Below are 18,248 nucleotides of genomic sequence, written 5' to 3' on the forward strand. Positions count from 1 at the left end.
CAATCCCTCCATAATCGCACTTCTTATACCACTCAATTCACCACAATCTCATCTACAATCTCTTCAAAAAACCTCTTTAATCTGTCTCAGTCATCTTCATTCGATTCTCGATCGAAAGATTCGAGTAATTGTACATATATCTCGTTGATTTGATGATTTCCTTCAACGACCACCGTCAAATCTTCATTTTCAGGTGAAATCTGTTACTTGCGTTTCATTTTTATCGGTTTTTCGAACTCGGAATGATTTGAATTCGATTCAATTTCGTCGAATTTAATTCGTGGTTTCAACTGGTTTTTATAGCGTTCGATCGATTTCCGATTTAGTTTCTTTCGTAATTGTTAATCAAAATGGTGACAGTTCCGATCCACCAACACATGAACCCATCGAACAAAGTGTCTAAAAACTCACCGATTTCGGATTGACAACAATCTCGATCGGCTTTCATCGATTTGATCATTTTAATCGTCGTAATTTGTGCTTGTGGATTTCTGATTTATCCCTATCTAATCCTCTTACGATCCAAAATCCTAGAAATCCTTGAACCAATCATCCGTTTATTTCAACAAGAAGCTTTGAATTCTCCATTGATTTATGGTTTTTTAGTATTCACCATCTTAACCATTTCAATCGGAGTTTTAGCCGTTACACTGTTCCCAATTTATAAATGTGGCAAGCCGGATTGTCGTGGCTTGCAGAAGCCAGCCGAATTTGATATTCAGCTTGAAACAGAAGACTGTGTCAAGAATTGGAATTATGGTAAGTATGCATTAAAGAAGGGATTGTTCGAGTTGCCAAGGGAATATTGTAGGGAATTAGAAGCCGAGTTGAAGAAGATGGCTCCGGCTAATGGACGAGCCGTGCTCGTTTTTCGAGCCAGATGTGGGTGTTGTGTTGGTAGAATGGAGGTTTATGGGCCTAAGAAGAATAGTAGAAAGATCAAGAAATAGATATATGATCATAAAGATTCTCTAAAAAGTCTGAGATTCATGAGAACACTGGTCATGTGTTGTTTCATATCGTGAAACACTGTATGTGAACGTATACGTTTGTGGGGTATTCTAGCATTCAACACCTTTCTTGTATTTCAATGTATTTATCGGCTAGTTTTATGGAAGCTAGATGTTAGCTGATAAGTTAGTGGATCACTTGATAAGTTAACTGTTAGTTGATAAATTAATCATGTTTGACAAAAACCAGTTGATAAACTAGTTAATAAATGTAAAATGATATAACATGACATGACGAGAAACTGACGATAAAATTGATTCTAAAAACTGTGGTTCATTTGGACCTTTCAATTCATAGATGTAGATCGCGGACCTATGAATGGGGATATTCCCGAAACTGACAAACAAAAAAGGAAGTGAGTTAGACAAAAAAAGAAGCAACTTGGACAAAAAGAAACGAAGTRGCTTAGACAAATCTTTTTTGTCKATAACCTCAGACCAATCAATCGAATATTGATCAATATGTAATCAATCGAATATTGATCAATATGTAATCAATCGAACACTACTTGTTGCAAAAATTTCCCCACAGCTGCCTTCCGTAAGAGTCTAGGTCATGTCTCAGTCCTAGTGTGGTTGGTCATCCTCTCGGACCAACTAGCTAATCAGACGCAAGCCCATACTCGGACAAATTCGTCCTTTTGCTCCTCAGCTTACGGGGTATTAGCAACGATCTTTGTCTCTGTTGTTTAGAGATTGTAATTTTCATCCTTGTAATTTGTAACTAATTGTTACCTTTTGTCCATACAATCACAAGTCATCATTGTTTTGGTCCTTAGGGTTTATAATTCTTTACTGTTTTGATCCGTTGTACTTAAATGTATGAATTAGTTCAGAAACAAAAACTAATAATAAATTGCAAACCATGATAACAAAGATTGCAATTTCAGGATGTCTCAGCTTCAAATCCAAGAATGAACAAAAATCTTCTTGTGGCTACAGAGGTTCAAATACGATGACTTCGATCTATCTGTAAAACAGGTAGTTGTCATATAATTAGTCAACTCGTAAAGCGAATTAGATATCCAGGTTAATAAAAAAAAATTACAATTTCTTTAACTATTACATACTCTATTGAAATTTGGAGAAATTGTTTAAGGAATTGAAAAACAAATACCAATAGATATCACATCAATTAAATTAAATATTTATATTTATATAGTTTATTTAATTAATAATTTTACATAATTTGAATTAAAAAAAATGCATGAAATGGGTGATTTTTTCACTTAGACAATCTCATTGGAAATAGTAACATGATATTTAAACGATAAATTATATTAAAAAAATAAAGTATTTTAACTAGATTTTTATTTTAAGTAATATATTTTTAAATTTTTTATTTTAATATTTAAAATGTAAAATTTTAAACGTTTAAATATTCAAATAACTGGTTAAAGTATTAATCGATTATCATCCTGATATGACGAGTGATGCATTCATTGAGTATTGTTTGCTGACATGATTAATGACATGAATTTTTTTAATCTAAAATTAATTTTCAACGTTGTTATCTATATACTTAAATGTTTAAAACTTTACATCTTAAATATTAAAATGAAAGTTCTAAAAATATGTTACCTAAAATATAAATTAAATTAAAATACGTTATTTTTTCATGCAATTTACTTTATTTATAAAACAATAATCTAATGTGTGATTAAAATTGATTTTATGGTTTGTAACAATTGAGTTTAATTTATATTTAATGATTAAATTTTTTAAAATTAAAATCCATATAAAATATTCAAATATTTTCTAACATAATATTAATTACACCATTCTTGAACGCTTTGCTTAGTTCGTTGTTTGGGATTGCTTATTTGAAATGTTTTTTTGTAAAAATCCAACTTATTATAAGTTAGAATAATTTAACTTTTTTACAAATTTCTTATTACTAGATTCATACCGATATAAATTATTTATCCAAATACTTAAAAATATTTATTATCAGTTTTACACCGAAATAAATCAATAAGTTGTTTTTATAATCCATTCAAACACCCCCTGATTCAAAATAATCGAAGAACTCAAGAATTTCTGAGAGAAAAATGAATCGAATTAGTGAAAAATCTAATCTAAATCCATGCTATCAGAATTCCAATCGCCAATTCTACCCACATCAATATCCATATCTTCTGTCAATGATCCATTATTCTCTATTGAATCCAATGAATTCCGATTCGACTCACCTGCCGGAGTTTGACGAGTTACGGTGATCATCACTCGCCACCTCATTCCGCCGTCTCTCCGCCGTTTCTCCTCTTCATCTACCGGCATCTCGTATCTACACACCGGACATGATCCATGGATGTTTAACCATTTTTGTATACAATCCGAATGATACCTGTGTTTACACGGCATTTCTTTTGCTTCTCCGGCGTCACCGTACTCCGTCAAACATATCGCACAATCTTCTTCTTCCGTTGCAGTAACCACCGGCATGGCTTCTATTGCCGATTTTGACGCCGGTAACGGTCCGTTATTCACCGGATTTCCTGGACCGATAGAGAAAACTCTGAAGACGAGTGATTCTCCTCCTCCTCCACCGTCGTGATCTGGTGGCGGAGTAGAGGCGGCGGAGACGGTTCTGGTTCTGGCGAATGATGTGATGAAATCGCGTAGGAACTGATCAAATTCCGGTGCCGGAGACGACGACATGATCAGATTTTGATTCGATTAGTGTATCTCTTATGAGGGTTTCTGGTGTTGGAAGGTTTATTTATAAGACGGATGAGGGGAAGGTTCTGGATATCGGCGATAATTCGTCGGCGGTCATTGCTTACGTCATAAGTTGGTGGGCGGTGAGGCGAAATTTACAAAATAACCCCCATTCTATCAGTGCTTTGAAAATAACCCCTCGAAGTTTGACAATAAGCCTACATAACCCCCATTCTATCAGTACTTTGTAAGTAAGGGTGTGCAAAACTCAAATGCTTCGAAATCCGAAAATCAAAACCCGACTTTTAGGGGGATATTTGCGTTCAGGTTGAGTTTAATTTTTAACCATCCGACCCATCCAAAAACCCGAAAAATATATACATATTTTTTTAGAATTATATAAATGTATTTACTTATCAAGTTATCTTAAAATCTTATATTAGAGATTTTTTTTTATTAATCTGAATATTCAACCCGTTATGCGAGCTGACTAATCCCAGGGGACCACCTGCTTTGCGGGTAGCCCTGAGTCACCGCATTTGAACCTCCTTGGCCACAAGGGGATATTTATTTCTCCTCGGATTTGAACATGAGACCTCCAGGTATTCTTGACATTTGGAGCTCAAGCTCAAACCAATCAAGCACTATCCTTGTGGTTCTATTAGAGATATTTTTATCTATTATATTTAAGGGTATGTACATAAATCAGACAATCTAAATCCAAAAATAGACGCAACAACCTATTTCAAATCGATCTGAAGCCTAATGAATGTATAAAATATATAAGCAACCTAAATTAACTTAATCCAACTTATATAACTCGACAACACTAATAAGTTGTTTGATAATCGCTGAATGGTTTGGTATTGAATGGTTAGGTGGTTAGGATGATTAAGAGACTCTCATTATATAGTGCAAAATAAAATATAATTGTTCGGTAATTGTTTACAATAAAATTAGGGTGTTGAATGGTTAAAAGAGACCCATGATACAAAATCATTCAAAGGATTTTAGAACCATTAAGAGGCATAATTTTTTTTTCCAAACCAGATTTATCTCTTAACGATTCAAATGCTGCCTCTTACGTGTAAATGGATATCTCGATATGTCTGTTGTATGTGCGTTGTAATCCAACCTCCTACTTTTACAAAAAAATTGTTAATTTCAATCATTTATTCAACAAAATCTGTTGTTTCTTGATAATTGATTTCGACCCTGACATTCAACACGGACTTAATATGTATTGATCTTCAAATTGATCTGATTTTGTAACTCGTATACTGGTTTCTAAGAATCTGAACTTTTGTGCTCTCTACTCCATCAAAAAGTTGAGCGGTCATCATATATAGTTTTCTAATCAGTTTATACATATAAGTCTACTGTTTAGACTTGACATGTTCAGTATCCTTAAACAACCTACGTATACGTAACTGCTAGTAAGTTGTGATAATCAATAGACATCTACATTCATCACACATTTCTTATAATACTCCTTTTGATATGTTTAATGCTTAAAGAATGTGCCTCCTTAAAATTTTACAAAGAAAAACCAGTGGGACAAAACATCTGGTAAATGGAAAAACAGTAGAATAGTTTTCAACGTCAATATCAAACAAGTTCACTATTCGAAGCCAAGGATGGATACAAAATCGAGAGAGAATGATACTCCACAAGATATGTAACGTATCAATGCGTTACTGGGATAGAAGGTCAGCGGCTGATGGTAAAGTGCTTCGAGATACTTTTCTTAGGCCAGTAGATTGGAGTTGCCAATGACAGGTTATCAGGTAAATGCAAGACACACATATGAAAACTGCCACAGTCAGTTCTGAACTTCATAATTTTAATACTGAACGAGAAGATAACACGTTTGCTGTTAATATACCATAGCAACTTTTTGGCATATAGGAGTAGAGCAAGAAGTTGGTGGTTTATACTGCAATAACGAGAATGGTTATGAAAATATACGGTGCGATATTTTTGGATAATTAATAACGTATGAGATATATATTTGAACACATTTTTAATGTTGTAGGTAACATATGAAGCATGTACATGAATTTTTTTTGAAGTATATAATATTTATATACGGTAAATAGAACAAATAAACTTACACACACTCCTCAACTTTTGTGAGATTTGAACCCTTGATATTCTAGGAGGCCAGCGACTCACATACCGCTAGGCCAAAGACCTTTTGGTATGAACAATTTTTTTTTGGTTATAGAATATGTACATAAACAATATTTTTTGGTTTATAGAACGCATAAAGTATATACGTTACCTAGTATTTTATTATTAATATTTTTGGGTTACTAATATCTGCAATTCATTCTTAAATATATAGTTACAGACTGAACAAATATAAAGTTATATAAAAAAATTAATAAAAGCTGGTGTAAAATTTGATCCAAACAATAAATTACAAATATACCCCAATAGATCGTATTAAGGGTCTATTTGTTAACAACTTGATAAACTTGATGAAACTTGCAACTTATTTGGTTAATTATGCATGACTGTATGGTAGAGACTTAAAGATACATAAAATTGCTTATTCACTAAGATTTTAGGGGAAAATTTATGCAGAAAGTCAAGTTTTTTCAAATCTGTCTGTGTCGATTAAAAAAAAGTTTACCCAAACAAAAACCTTTCACATCTGTCAAAATAAATTAATCATCTATAGACGACTTAATGAAAAATTAATTAAACCACCTCAAATTTTATATAGAAATATACAATTCTTGCCTTCCCGGTCAAACTTATTTTTATAGAATAACATATTATCTTATCTGACTTTCATGTTATTTTAAATTACCCAATAATTATAACGGGTAAATTTTTCAAAGTATGATGTCATAATAAAAAATATTTTGAAAGTATATTATTGTAATAAAAAAAACTGAAAATAAAATATTACAATAAAATTTTTTATAAAAATAGGTGCTATTTTACGTATTTTTAATATTTTTTTAAGTAAATAAATACTTCACAATAATTTGATGTCAAAATTTCCGTCATGTGAACCAACGGCTGATTTGAAAAGCAATTTGTTGAATAAAATCGATTAAAATGCTTGAAAATAGGGTTCGTATACTAATTTGGGGAAGAACCATCGAATCAAGATTTTGGGAAACGAGGTATAAATCGCATCCCTCACCCCCTCCAATTGGACCTATACGCACAGGAATTTCCTCATTTGCAGGAAATTGAAGACAGAGTGATACTGTTTTTGAGGGATCGATGGTCTAGGGTTTCGTTTCTTAACGAATCCCGAAACCAGAATTTCCTCTTTCTTCGTCAACCTCCCTAGTCCCGATGGATTCTTCTTCATTCGTTTCAAATCGGCTCGACGTGTTTGAGATGTACAGGCGCTATTGCGGTAATTATAATTCAGTTGTTTTACTTCTTTATAATGTAACAATGATTCCTTAATTCTTTAATAGTTGCTATGGAATTTTCTTTTTGGTGTGTTCTTGAAGATCCTTATTAAGAATTATAGTTGGATGAAGAGGGAGGGTGTCAATTGAGTAATCAAGCAAGATATCGTAATGTCTCTCGTGGGATTCGATATGCAAAACTGAGAAATTAGCTCTATGACTATGTCGACTAAATTTGAAGATCCTTCATGCCAAAATATTTATGATTATCGTTATCAAAGATCACTGTTAATTTATTATGTGTAAACCCATTTTCAAGTCATTTTGTTGACATTCTTTTGCAGAAATCATATCGGAGGCATATGCGTATGGAGGGGATGGTTACAGATTAGCCAACGGGTCAAAGAAAGCTAAATTTTACAGGAATGCCTTATCCCAACTCCTAGAACTGGTTGGGTCAGGGGTGGACGAAAGGTAAGCATGCTTAAGCTTGACCTTGTTGAAACCCTATACAGATATTAGTACAATAATAACCGTTTAGCATTAATGTAGTAGTACTAGTTGTAATTGTTTTATGCCATGAGGGGTACACCGGGGAGAGTATGGGATGAGCAACTGAGGTTGGACATGGCGGTTTTGGACATCTCCGAGGATAGCAATCTCTGATAGGAGTTTTTGGAGACGCTAGCGGACTAGGGGTGGGATCTGTAGATAGCTAGTTAGGGTAGATGGGAGGAAGGGAGATCGGGATTGGGATTCGGGAGGTAGAGGGGTGGTGGGGGTAGGAGTAATGTGTCGGTGGTTAGGTCGCAAGAGCCTTATGTTAAGCTAGGGGTGTGTAGTTTCCTTACAGTTTCGTAGTCTTCCCATTTTTATGTATTTCTTTAATCTTTTTGGGCTAAACTTTCTCTCTTTCACACACTCTCACATGCTTTCCCGAGTTGGGGGTCATCATGGAAACAATCACTCTACTCTTTGCGTAGAGTTCAGGTCCGCGTACATATGGGATATACTGAGTTCTCTTGGTTTGGTTTATTGTTTTATGCCCACATCATTACAAATAAGGGTAAATATGGACATGTGAAACAGATAACCTTTATTTTTGTTTCATTCCAAGTGCATGAAGTAATTTTGAATTTGGGGAGTACGTGATAACGGTCGCTTTCTATGCATGTAAACCATGATCATGCCTGTGTTCAGTGTGATTAGTATGGTGTTCTGTTTGACCAAAGTTCTTTTGCTTGGCATAATAATAAAGGTTCAAGAAATGCTAATCCGTTAGTTGCTTTTAAACACCTTGTATCTATGGCTGGAGTACATATAAATGACGAGAGGTCAACAATTTGACCAACTTGAATTGCCTATGACCTGACATGCATAAGTTGTATCTTTAGATGTTACGTTCATCATAAGGCGTTGCTTGTTTATTTCTCTTATTATATCTCATGAGGCCAAATTTTTAGCCACCGCAACAAGTGGATTGTTTTTTAAAGTTAAGACTGCTGAGTATTGTGTTCCCCATAACAGGACACCAATTCTTGAAGACGTACCTGCCCTTATGTCAAGGCTTGATTTGATGGTGAGATGTGATCAATGCACTATTTGTATGCTTATACTTTTTTGTACCTGCCTCTATTTGTATGCATTTGCTTTTTGTTAACCGGATTTTCAAATCTTTCTCATTCCTGACTTTCTATCTTTGTCACACTTTTCACAAGCCGGGGATCTTTTCACGAAGACAATCGCTTTACTCTTCGGGTTAGAGGCCAGGCCTGCATACATCTGACCCTCCCCAGACCCCACCTTGGGTGGGGTATACTGGGTTTGTTTAGATTGATTTGTTTAAGGTGTTAATGCACTAATATTTTGAAATTGGATCAGACCAATCAGTACCTTCATTTCATAGTCAACATTTTAATATCTGCAGGTGGACTCATGTGAGTTCTCACGATTTTATAATTTTGTGTTCTTCATATGCCGAGAAAATGGTCAACGAAGCATCAGTAAGTTTCAATATCTATGACATATCGGTAGTGATCAATATCATCCTACTTTCCCTCTATGCTATATGACCAAATATATACACCTAATATCGAAAACCGTTCTCTGTGAACTGTTCCCAGCTGTAAGCAGGGCAATCATGGCATGGAAACTAGTTTTGTCAGGAAGGTTCCGACTACTCAATCAATGGTGTAGCTTCATTGAGGTGCTTTTACTTTATAAAAATTACATTTCTTAAATACTTCAATTTGAGTGCACCCTTTGTTATATAAAAGATGGTCTATATATGCATAATTGTCTTGGATGAGGAATTGTCACCATGTATTTGAAAGAACGAACTTTTGCAGATTGATTTTTGGTTGTTTACATCTTTCGACACACAAAAACTATATGAATTTAACATTTTTGATAATATTCTCATGTCACATATCTCGTTAGGTGGGATATACCGGGTTGGTTTGGTTTTTATAAAAGCATATCATTTCCCTAGCATCAATGCGTTATCACCAATGCTCCCTAATATATTTCCAAAGTTATTTTCTTCATATAGAATTAGCTAATTCTTGAAGTTTAATTTCTAGAAAAATCAGCGGCACAATATCTCCGAGGACACATGGGGGCAAGTTTTGGCCTTTAGTCGCTGTGTACATGAAAATCTTGAAGGGTACGACCCTGAAGGTATTAACGTGTAGACTTACTAGTTTGCGTCTGGTTCTTAAGCCACTTTTATTTCTGTCTGTTGAAGATGCATTTTTTTCTTTCTCTATGGTTTGTCAATTTGGGATCTGGTTCATTATGAAGTTCCTTGTGTGCTACTTCATTCTTTTAAGGCCAGAGAGACTGAGAGACCTCAACTAAAGTTGGTAAACCAGTGGACAAAAATTTCTGCCACCAGCTGTTGATGAAGAGGGAAGTTCTGTTAGGAACCCCACATTGATCAGGAACCCGGGAACCGTCCACAGCGCGTCCGGTGTCCCTTTTCAGGACGAGTATTCATCATGAACAACACATTCATGAAAATATGCAAGTGTTATTCATCATGAATCACACATTCATGATGAATATGGTCGTGTTATTCATCACGTATCAAAGCATTCATGATGAATAAGTTACAACATTCATGATGAATATGCCACGTGTCGCGCTGTGGGCGGTTCCCAGATTGCTAATCAATTTTAGGTTCCTAACAGAACCTGCCCCGTGCGTTAGGTACGCATTTGGATTGGATTGGACCAAACGAGCGAGAGTGAGATGGGTGGGTGAAAGAATTGTCGAAGGTTCTAGGGTTTTAATTTGACGTGGGTATTTTAGTAATTTACCAATCTTTTCCAATCTCCCTATTTTGTTCTACCCATTCTGGTGGGACAGAAAAAATGCATTTGTGTCTCATTCAGGTCCTGCCCTGTCCTAGTCTAATCTCATGCCAAATGTAGGAGAACAAGTTTTTGTATTATCCTGTGGCCTGTGGGATCTGCATCTTTCGGTATCCTAAAAGAGATGAAGTTTCTGCTCTTTCCCGATAATGGGTATGGTTCTAACCAAATTTTTTCTTTTCTATCGGTTGTTTCAGGAGCTTGGCCTGTTATCATTGATGAGTTTGTTGAGCATATGTATAGGTACAACCTCTATGCTAATAAATCTTATGAAGATGATAGATTTGTCATTTACCTTTCTGTTTGAAATGTTTCTGCCCCCACATTGACCAGCAATTTTTATAAATATGAATTGTATTTTGCGGTAAATGTGGAATGTTCAATGACTGAAAAAGGACGTGGCTTTTTTATCCAAGAGAGAGCTAGATTACTAGAGTGGTATTGCCCCTTAGGGTGCCTTTGGTATGCTGGACAGTATGCGACATTAAGACTGGGACAAAATAGAACCGAGTAGGACAAAAATGCATTTTCTAAAAGTCAGGGAGACGGATTAGTAAATTATTCAACTACCTCATGTCTAATTAGAATCTTAAAATCTTTCACAATTCTTTCACAGGCCTACTTCACACTCGCCCGTTCAGCCTTGTTCAGTCCCGTCTTTGTACCAAACGCACCCTTAGCATATTTGTTGATATCTAAATGAATCAATAATTTTTTTTTGTTTTGTTATTTTTGTGGTGCACAGGATAAACGGATCCGAGGATGCCCGTAGTTTTGGGTGCAGTTGTGGTGATTCAGCAGCCCAAACGATCAACGGCTCTCTCTCTGGTAAGCCGTCGTCTTTGGCCCAGAGGTGTAAGTGTAGAAGCAGGTTTTTTTTTTCTTCCTGTAACCGTGGGTATACGGGCTAAGCTTACGTGCACCTCGACTAATCCAGTGGGGGCCAGTGGCCCTGAGGAGACTCAAGCTACGGGGAGGATCCCCAAGACCTAACCTCTAATTGCCAGTCGAACCAATCCTCAAGATTTGACCTCTTCAATCTCGTTCTTGCAGGATTGAAAATCTTTCCGGGGGCGAAGAGGAAGTTGGTTGAAAACTTCGAAGACCAAGAATTCGACAAGTCTAATACCGTCATGAATTCCAAGAAAAGGCAAACCGATTTCGGTCAAAACTTGGTCAACCGTGAAGGATATCCACCGACTTACGATTGCGTCGAGATCGTTAAACACAATAATAGCCCGTTGGGTTCATCCAAATGTGCTGTAGAAGGCAGCCTCTCAAAAGGGTTTGCAGAACTTCTCTCTTGTTTGCAGTTTGATCATGAAAGGAGAGTTTCCTATGCATTGTAAATGCTTATTTTGAATTTCGTATATATAATTTTTACGTTGAAATCTCTAAAATGAGAAATTACTGGAAATGAATGCAATTCTTTTTGTCGAGATTTTAACCTTTTGATTATCTGTTTCGGTAAAATTATAAAGAATCTGTTGGGAATTGGGATACTACTTTCTACAACCGGATATTGTCACGTACAAATGTTGATTTGACCAATACTTCTTGGATCGATAGCGGTGTGGTTTAGAATTTAGATCAGTTTGATTAAGGGGTTGCTTACTTACATCTTAATGAGCTTAATTGTGTAGACGGCTTATTGGCTCAGCTATATGGGAGTGTTTTTTTACGATCTAATCGTTAAGCCATCAAGCATATGCAATAAGCCATCATGTTAAGTCAACTCAAACAAATTAATACTAGAAACGACTATGATATAATGCAACCGTCTCTTTGTGCTTCCCTTAAACCCGGTCTCCCGTCCCTTAAATCGACAAATATATACAGACAAACTAAGTTCCTTTGAAATAACTAATAAGAGAGCACACTTTGTTAACAAGTTAATGAGCTTAATGGAATATGCAACTTATTCGGTCAACTATACATAACGGTTTGGTAGTGACTTAATGTTATAGAAACTGACTTATATAATAAGCTTCTACGGGAAACTTTATGCAGAATATCGAGTTTTTTTTTCCCCAAAACCCCCTGGAAATAAAAACACCCTCCTTCCGTCTATAAAAAACCTTCATAAACAAAAACTTTCTCTTTCTATATAGACAAATTACATACAAGAGAACTTTATCAATGCGGAATTTAACGAAAAACTAACCAAACACGTAACAAAGAGCAGCACTCAACGGCAAAGAACAAATAAATGCCATCAAGGTGTTCGATCAAATGCGTCAAAGAGTTTCATAGTGAGAAATAAGAACACAATGAAGCTAAATCAGCAGCATTCAAGAAAGGGGAAACAGCAATGAACGAGCGTATGACCTTGTGATTCTGCCATGGCTGATCTCTATATTATCGAGCTTCTGTTGACACCAATGGAGTTGAGAAGTGGAGATTACTGACATCATCAGAACTCGAGCCACAAGCTTCAATTCAATCATGGCGAACATCATCTCTTTATTCTGAACATCTCCCAAGTGCTGGACTCTTCTTCTCAACCAGCATCTCGTCTTTCCCTTCAGATCCTTCATCCATAACTCTTTCTTTGAAAAGAAAGCATAAAACGAAGAACGCAATTCAACGTTAGTTTGTTTCTACACCAAGCATAGATCGAGGGGTCGTTTACCTACACAGACACGGTAAGCCTTAACACGGGATTCGAACCCGCACGTGAGTCAGGACCCGTAAGTTAAATGATAACGCTGGTCGGGTAGGTGCTCGTTTAGCACCTTGAGTCCAGACATGATCAACCCTAGGTAAACATACTGATGCTGACCGAGTCAGAATCAGAAATACTGGACAAAGACGATAGCGTAAAATGGATCACCTGTCGGAGTGTACGTGTAAGATCGTGCAAGAGGTTGGAGTCTCTTGGATCTTCCAACGGCGAACGACTCCATGAAAGACGACCACTTGCTCTCCACCACGGCTGCTTCTCGTCTACTTCGATAAACAACTGGAAAGTCTTCATGCATTTCTCTATCGCCTTCAACACGTCCGTTGCCCGGATCATTAGTCCTTCGTTCCTTCCATCTTTCTCGTTGTCCACGTTTTCTTAACGAAACAAAAGATTCGGTTTTTATGATATGAGACGAAAATGTACCAACATGCGAAAGATTTCATCCAATAATACCACTTAGTTAAGATATAACACGTAAATAAGATCGATGAACGAAAGCCTAAAACGGTAAAAAAAAAGTTCATGACACGCCACAACAAAATTGGTCTTTTAACACGTACAAATGTCTTAACAGAATACTTAATGTAACTTTATATTTTACAGGATCCAAAATTAAAGACGTTACAGTAAATGGTTACGACGAAATTAGTCGACCTAACAAATTTTGGTCCTATAAAAAAGTCTCATTAAATACTTAAACCGGGTGTCTTTTTTTTTCATTTACCTGAATATCCAACCCACTATGTGAGCCGACTAATCCCAGACCACCTGCCTTTGTAGATAGCCCGGAGTCACCGCATTTGAACTTCCGTGGCCACAAGAGGATTTTTATTTCTCATTGGATTTGAACCTGAGATCTCCCAGTAATTTTTACCTTTGGAGCCAAGCTCAAACCAATCAGGCACCACCCTTGTGGTTTCACATATATTGCTATTAGTAACAAAAGAAAATGCTTTTTGTCACACTTAGTCGGAGAGATGCATAAAACCCATGCTTTTTCAGGTCTGGGTCTAGGCATTCCAAACCCGTTTTCAGTAGGTAATAAGGCCCAAACTTTTTCAGATCTGGGTCGGGCCGGGTTTTGAGGCTTAGAAAAGGCTTGACCACGCTTTTTTCAGACCACACTTTTCCGGATCCTTTTTTCAGGTTGCGCTTTTCCTGACCAAGCCTAGGTCAAATCCTCGCCCCAAAATTTGGGCCGGATCGGGCTTTGTCAGACTTCGACTGGGATGGGCTTTTTTTGTGCATATCTACTTAGGGGTTGTTTACCAAATTTTTATTAAGTTTTGTATGAATAAATTTGTCTGTCCGGATAAATTTGTTTGTCTGGATAAATGAGTTCTGTTTACTTTTTTTTATCTAAACCAACAGTCTTAATAACATAAATGACCGATTTACTCTCCAGTATTAATTATTTGAACATCAAAACAAAAAAAATCATAAAGAGGCCGATGATGGGGTGTCTCGTATGGGAAGAAGGTGGTGCTTTTAAATAAGGGGTAGGGGTGTCATTTTTGTGGCTGAATGGGGACAACACACCATTTCTATCTGTGCGATTAACACATGTTCTGTGCGAATAAAGCCATAAGTAAACAACCCAAATGAAGCCAGATAGACCAATAAGCCTAATTAAGCCGCTAGTAAACAGACCCTTAGTCCAGTTCAGTTCAGTTCAGTTCAGTTCAGTCCAGCCTGATTCCGGTCTAATTGTTACATGAAAAAACACCTGTTTGGTTGACAAACATCAGGGGAAAATGTACCTGAAATGTGAGGAACTTGAAGGAAGGTCTTAAGAGAAGACCTTTTGTGGATAAAATTCGAAAATCTTTTCCCATTTTCAGATCTTTCATCCTCCATAAACCTATCAAGCAGAATTTGGAACCTTTGGAATTTGGATGCCAAGGTACAAGTGATCAAAGCACCATCTCCAGATGTACAACTGATATCAGCAGCAACCATGGATTCAAGCTTTCTGTATTGATCATGGAGTGCTTCCCATGATAAACATGACTGAGCTACATACACCATCTCCATATCACTTTCTAAGCTTTTCACTAGCCTTTTTTCGACGTTTGAACACCGTTTCTTCGTAAGAAATGCGTCTGTAACGTCCGCAAATCATCTGTTAATACCCAAAATCGTGTGTATGTGTATATATATATATATATATATATATATATATATATATATTATATAGGGTTGGGTTCACGTGAGACCAGCTTGTTTTCGTGAGACCCGTGAGACCATATTTTTACACGTAACCTTCACAGCAAAAACACTGTGAAGGTTTAAAAAAAGTCGAACCTTCACAGCAAAAACAATGTGAAGGTTTAAAAAAAGTCGAACCTTCACAGCAAAAACACTGTGAAGGTTTTAAAAAGTCACCTTCACAGCATTTTGCTGTGAAGTTTCAAGTGTAAAATGTTGGTCTCACGGGTCTCACGAAAACAGGCTGGTCTCACAAGATCCCAAGTCTAGTGAGACGTTCAAATAAGAAGGTTAAATATAGTGAGAGAAAAAAATCCATTTGAAGATGCATATGTGAACCTATATAAATAATCTATAACATCGGTTCATATATGTATCATTAAATAGATTTTTTCAATGATTCACATATACATGAATCTTCTTATCAATGATTTTTTTTCATGATATTTAGTCATCTTATTTGAATCGGTGCGCGCGCACACACAGACACGTATATACATAGGAGGTTTACTTTGCAAACCACGTTATTAGTACAAACCGTACAAACCTCCTTCAATCAAGCATAATTTTTTATTTTGCTCATTTTTTTGTAATTATGAGAGGTTAATTCATCATTATTATTGTGGAGGGTGTTAATCATAGATATTATCATCTTTATTATTTTAATTTTAGAGAAATACATGAAACAGTTTCATTAAAATTTCATTAAATAATATATGAAACAATTTCGTAACCATATATGAAACAACTTCATAAAAAAAAAAATTATATGAAACAATTTCACAAGATTAAACAATAAAATCGACGGATAAAGGTGGTTTGTACGATTTATACAAATTAGATGGTTTGTATTTAATTGCTTCTCTCTCTCTCTCTATATATATATATAGAGAGAGAGAGAGAGTGTGTGAGATTTAAAAGAAAACCTCACAAAAATGAATAACTAAGGAACACCCAAATAACCATTTATCTCTATGGTATGTTCAAGTGCATACAAGTATTTGAAAATGCTTCATGCATGTATGCATACCCGACAAATTAGTTGTATGCACATGTGCATACTACACAAATGAATAATTATTAATGTGTTATTCAATTTTTTTATATTCTTTTTGTGGTTTTCTTATGAACCGGACTGGACCCGCTAACCCTATATATATTGAAAAGTTCAAATAAGAAGGATAAATATCATGAGAATGTAAGTGAAAAAGTTTTATATCTGAATCATTGAAATATCCATTTGAAGACGTATATGTGAACCCATATGAATAATCTGTAATATCAGTTCACATGTACATCTTTTAAATACATATCTTTTGGATTTTTTCAGTTATTCACATATGGAACTTTTTCTTCTCACTTTCTCATGATATTTAGACTTCTTATTTGAACCGTTGGTTCACATATATATATATATATATATATATATATATATATATATATATTTTTGAAGTGTATAACATTTATATACGATAAATACCCCCGCACACTCCTCGTCTTTGGGTGACCCTTGACCCCAGGGGTGTCACTCGACCAATGACCCTTTGGTTGGCCGTATAAACTTATTAAGACATTTAGATATGTTTGACGTTCTATAAAGCCAATTTTGTTGTAAAGTGATGGGACTCGAGTCAAAGAAACTCACTCAATCCGCATGTTCGTTCTTGGTTCAGAAGATCAAACCAGCTCATTCTTTCGGTGTATGATTTGTAGAACGAGTCTTCTTCTTCTTCTTCTTCCTCCTCTTTGGGTTTAACAGCCTCTTGATCTTCTATGGGCAAAGCCGACGACGACGATGACAATGATGGTGCGTGTGAAATTACCTCCATGTCCCTATGGGCACCCAGTGAGAAAGAACTTGCACCAGAAGAAGAGCAAGAACTTGATCTTTCATCATCAAGATCCGAACTCGAGCACGCGGATACAGTTTCTTGATCAACCGACTCAACCCGAACGTCACAAAAGGCTATTTTAGTAATTTCACAAGAACCACCAGCCTCGTAGTAGCGTAAAAACAAGATCCCAGAACCAGTATCCGAATCTTCCACTTCATACCACAAATCTTCATCCGAATCTTCTACTTCAGCATCGTTGTTCCCGTCACGAAATCCAGAAAACGAGCGTGTTATGATCAAGAAACGTCTTAAAACTCCAAAAACGTGGGAAAACGTGTAGCGATTTACGAAAAAGACGACGAAAAGGATCCATTTTTTTAGGGTTTTGATCCATAAAAGGATTTGACAGAAGAAGAGAAAGAAAGGATGGATATAGAAGCTTAGATAAAACCACTTCTTAAATCCATATGGAATCAGATAAACTTCAATTATAAGCCAACAGTTTGCAAGCACAGCCATACTCAACTTCAACCCCTACTTACCATTCACATATAAACCAGTAATATGTCTCTTTCAGCTTCTAAATTTAGCCTTTTCATTTAAAATAAGTATCTAATGGTAAGGTAGGAAGGATAGATTCATATGTGAATAGTGTTATGAATAATGTGGAAAGGTTGGAAGGAAAGATTCATATGCGAATAGTGTGGGAAGGTTGGGAGGAAAGATTCATATGTGAATAAGTGAAAAGATCTATTTGAAGATGCACATGTGAATACATATGAATACATATGAAATTTCGGTTCATATATATATATATATATATATATAGAGAGAGAGAGAGAGAGAGAGAGAGAGAGAGAGAGACAGAGAGAGTTTGTTTCAAATACAACCCGTCGCATTTGTACAACCAAATAAATTGAGATATTTATGGAAATGATGAGAATTCATTTATTATGATTTGAATATTTATGGAAGATGATTCACATATGAATATTTTGTTCTTACTTTTTCATGATATTTAATTTTCTTATTTGAACTTCCCACTGTATGTCTTAAAGTATCATCTAAATGACTTACTACTGTAAAATTTGTTT

General features: G+C 35.7%; 3 protein-coding genes and 1 pseudogene across 3 annotated transcripts; 2 read left to right on the forward strand and 2 right to left on the reverse strand.

Moving 5' to 3' along the window:
* Window positions 1–272: 272 nt before the first annotated feature.
* LOC112513164 lies at window positions 273–1,180 on the forward strand (annotated as a pseudogene).
* Window positions 1,181–3,018: 1,838 nt separating this feature from the next.
* On the reverse strand, window positions 3,019–3,695 carry LOC112513523 (E3 ubiquitin-protein ligase RING1-like). The gene has a single exon (XM_025119811.1). It carries the CDS (start codon window positions 3,669–3,671, stop codon window positions 3,084–3,086), a length of 588 nt encoding a protein of 195 aa, XP_024975579.1. The 5' UTR covers window positions 3,672–3,695; the 3' UTR covers window positions 3,019–3,083.
* Window positions 3,696–6,749: 3,054 nt separating this feature from the next.
* Window positions 6,750–11,875, forward strand: LOC112513469. The gene is made up of 9 exons (XM_025119744.1): window positions 6,750–7,053; window positions 7,396–7,525; window positions 8,579–8,630; window positions 8,979–9,054; window positions 9,175–9,257; window positions 9,634–9,730; window positions 10,623–10,668; window positions 11,171–11,253; window positions 11,479–11,875. Exons 1-9 carry the CDS (start codon window positions 6,990–6,992, stop codon window positions 11,772–11,774), a joined length of 927 nt encoding a protein of 308 aa, XP_024975512.1. The 5' UTR covers window positions 6,750–6,989; the 3' UTR covers window positions 11,775–11,875.
* A 629-nt stretch (window positions 11,876–12,504) lies between these two features.
* Window positions 12,505–17,673, reverse strand: LOC112513050. Its single transcript, XM_025119173.1, has 4 exons — window positions 16,965–17,673; window positions 14,872–15,213; window positions 13,259–13,485; window positions 12,505–12,974 (listed from the first exon to the last, which is right to left on the reverse strand). Exons 1-4 carry the CDS (start codon window positions 17,671–17,673, stop codon window positions 12,717–12,719), a joined length of 1,536 nt encoding a protein of 511 aa, XP_024974941.1. The 3' UTR covers window positions 12,505–12,716.
* Window positions 17,674–18,248: the final 575 nt, after the last annotated feature.

This window comes from Cynara cardunculus (genome assembly GCF_001531365.2).
Source record: "Cynara cardunculus var. scolymus isolate 2C chromosome LG 5, CcrdV1, whole genome shotgun sequence".
Lineage (NCBI taxonomy): Eukaryota > Viridiplantae > Streptophyta > Magnoliopsida > Asterales > Asteraceae > Cynara > Cynara cardunculus.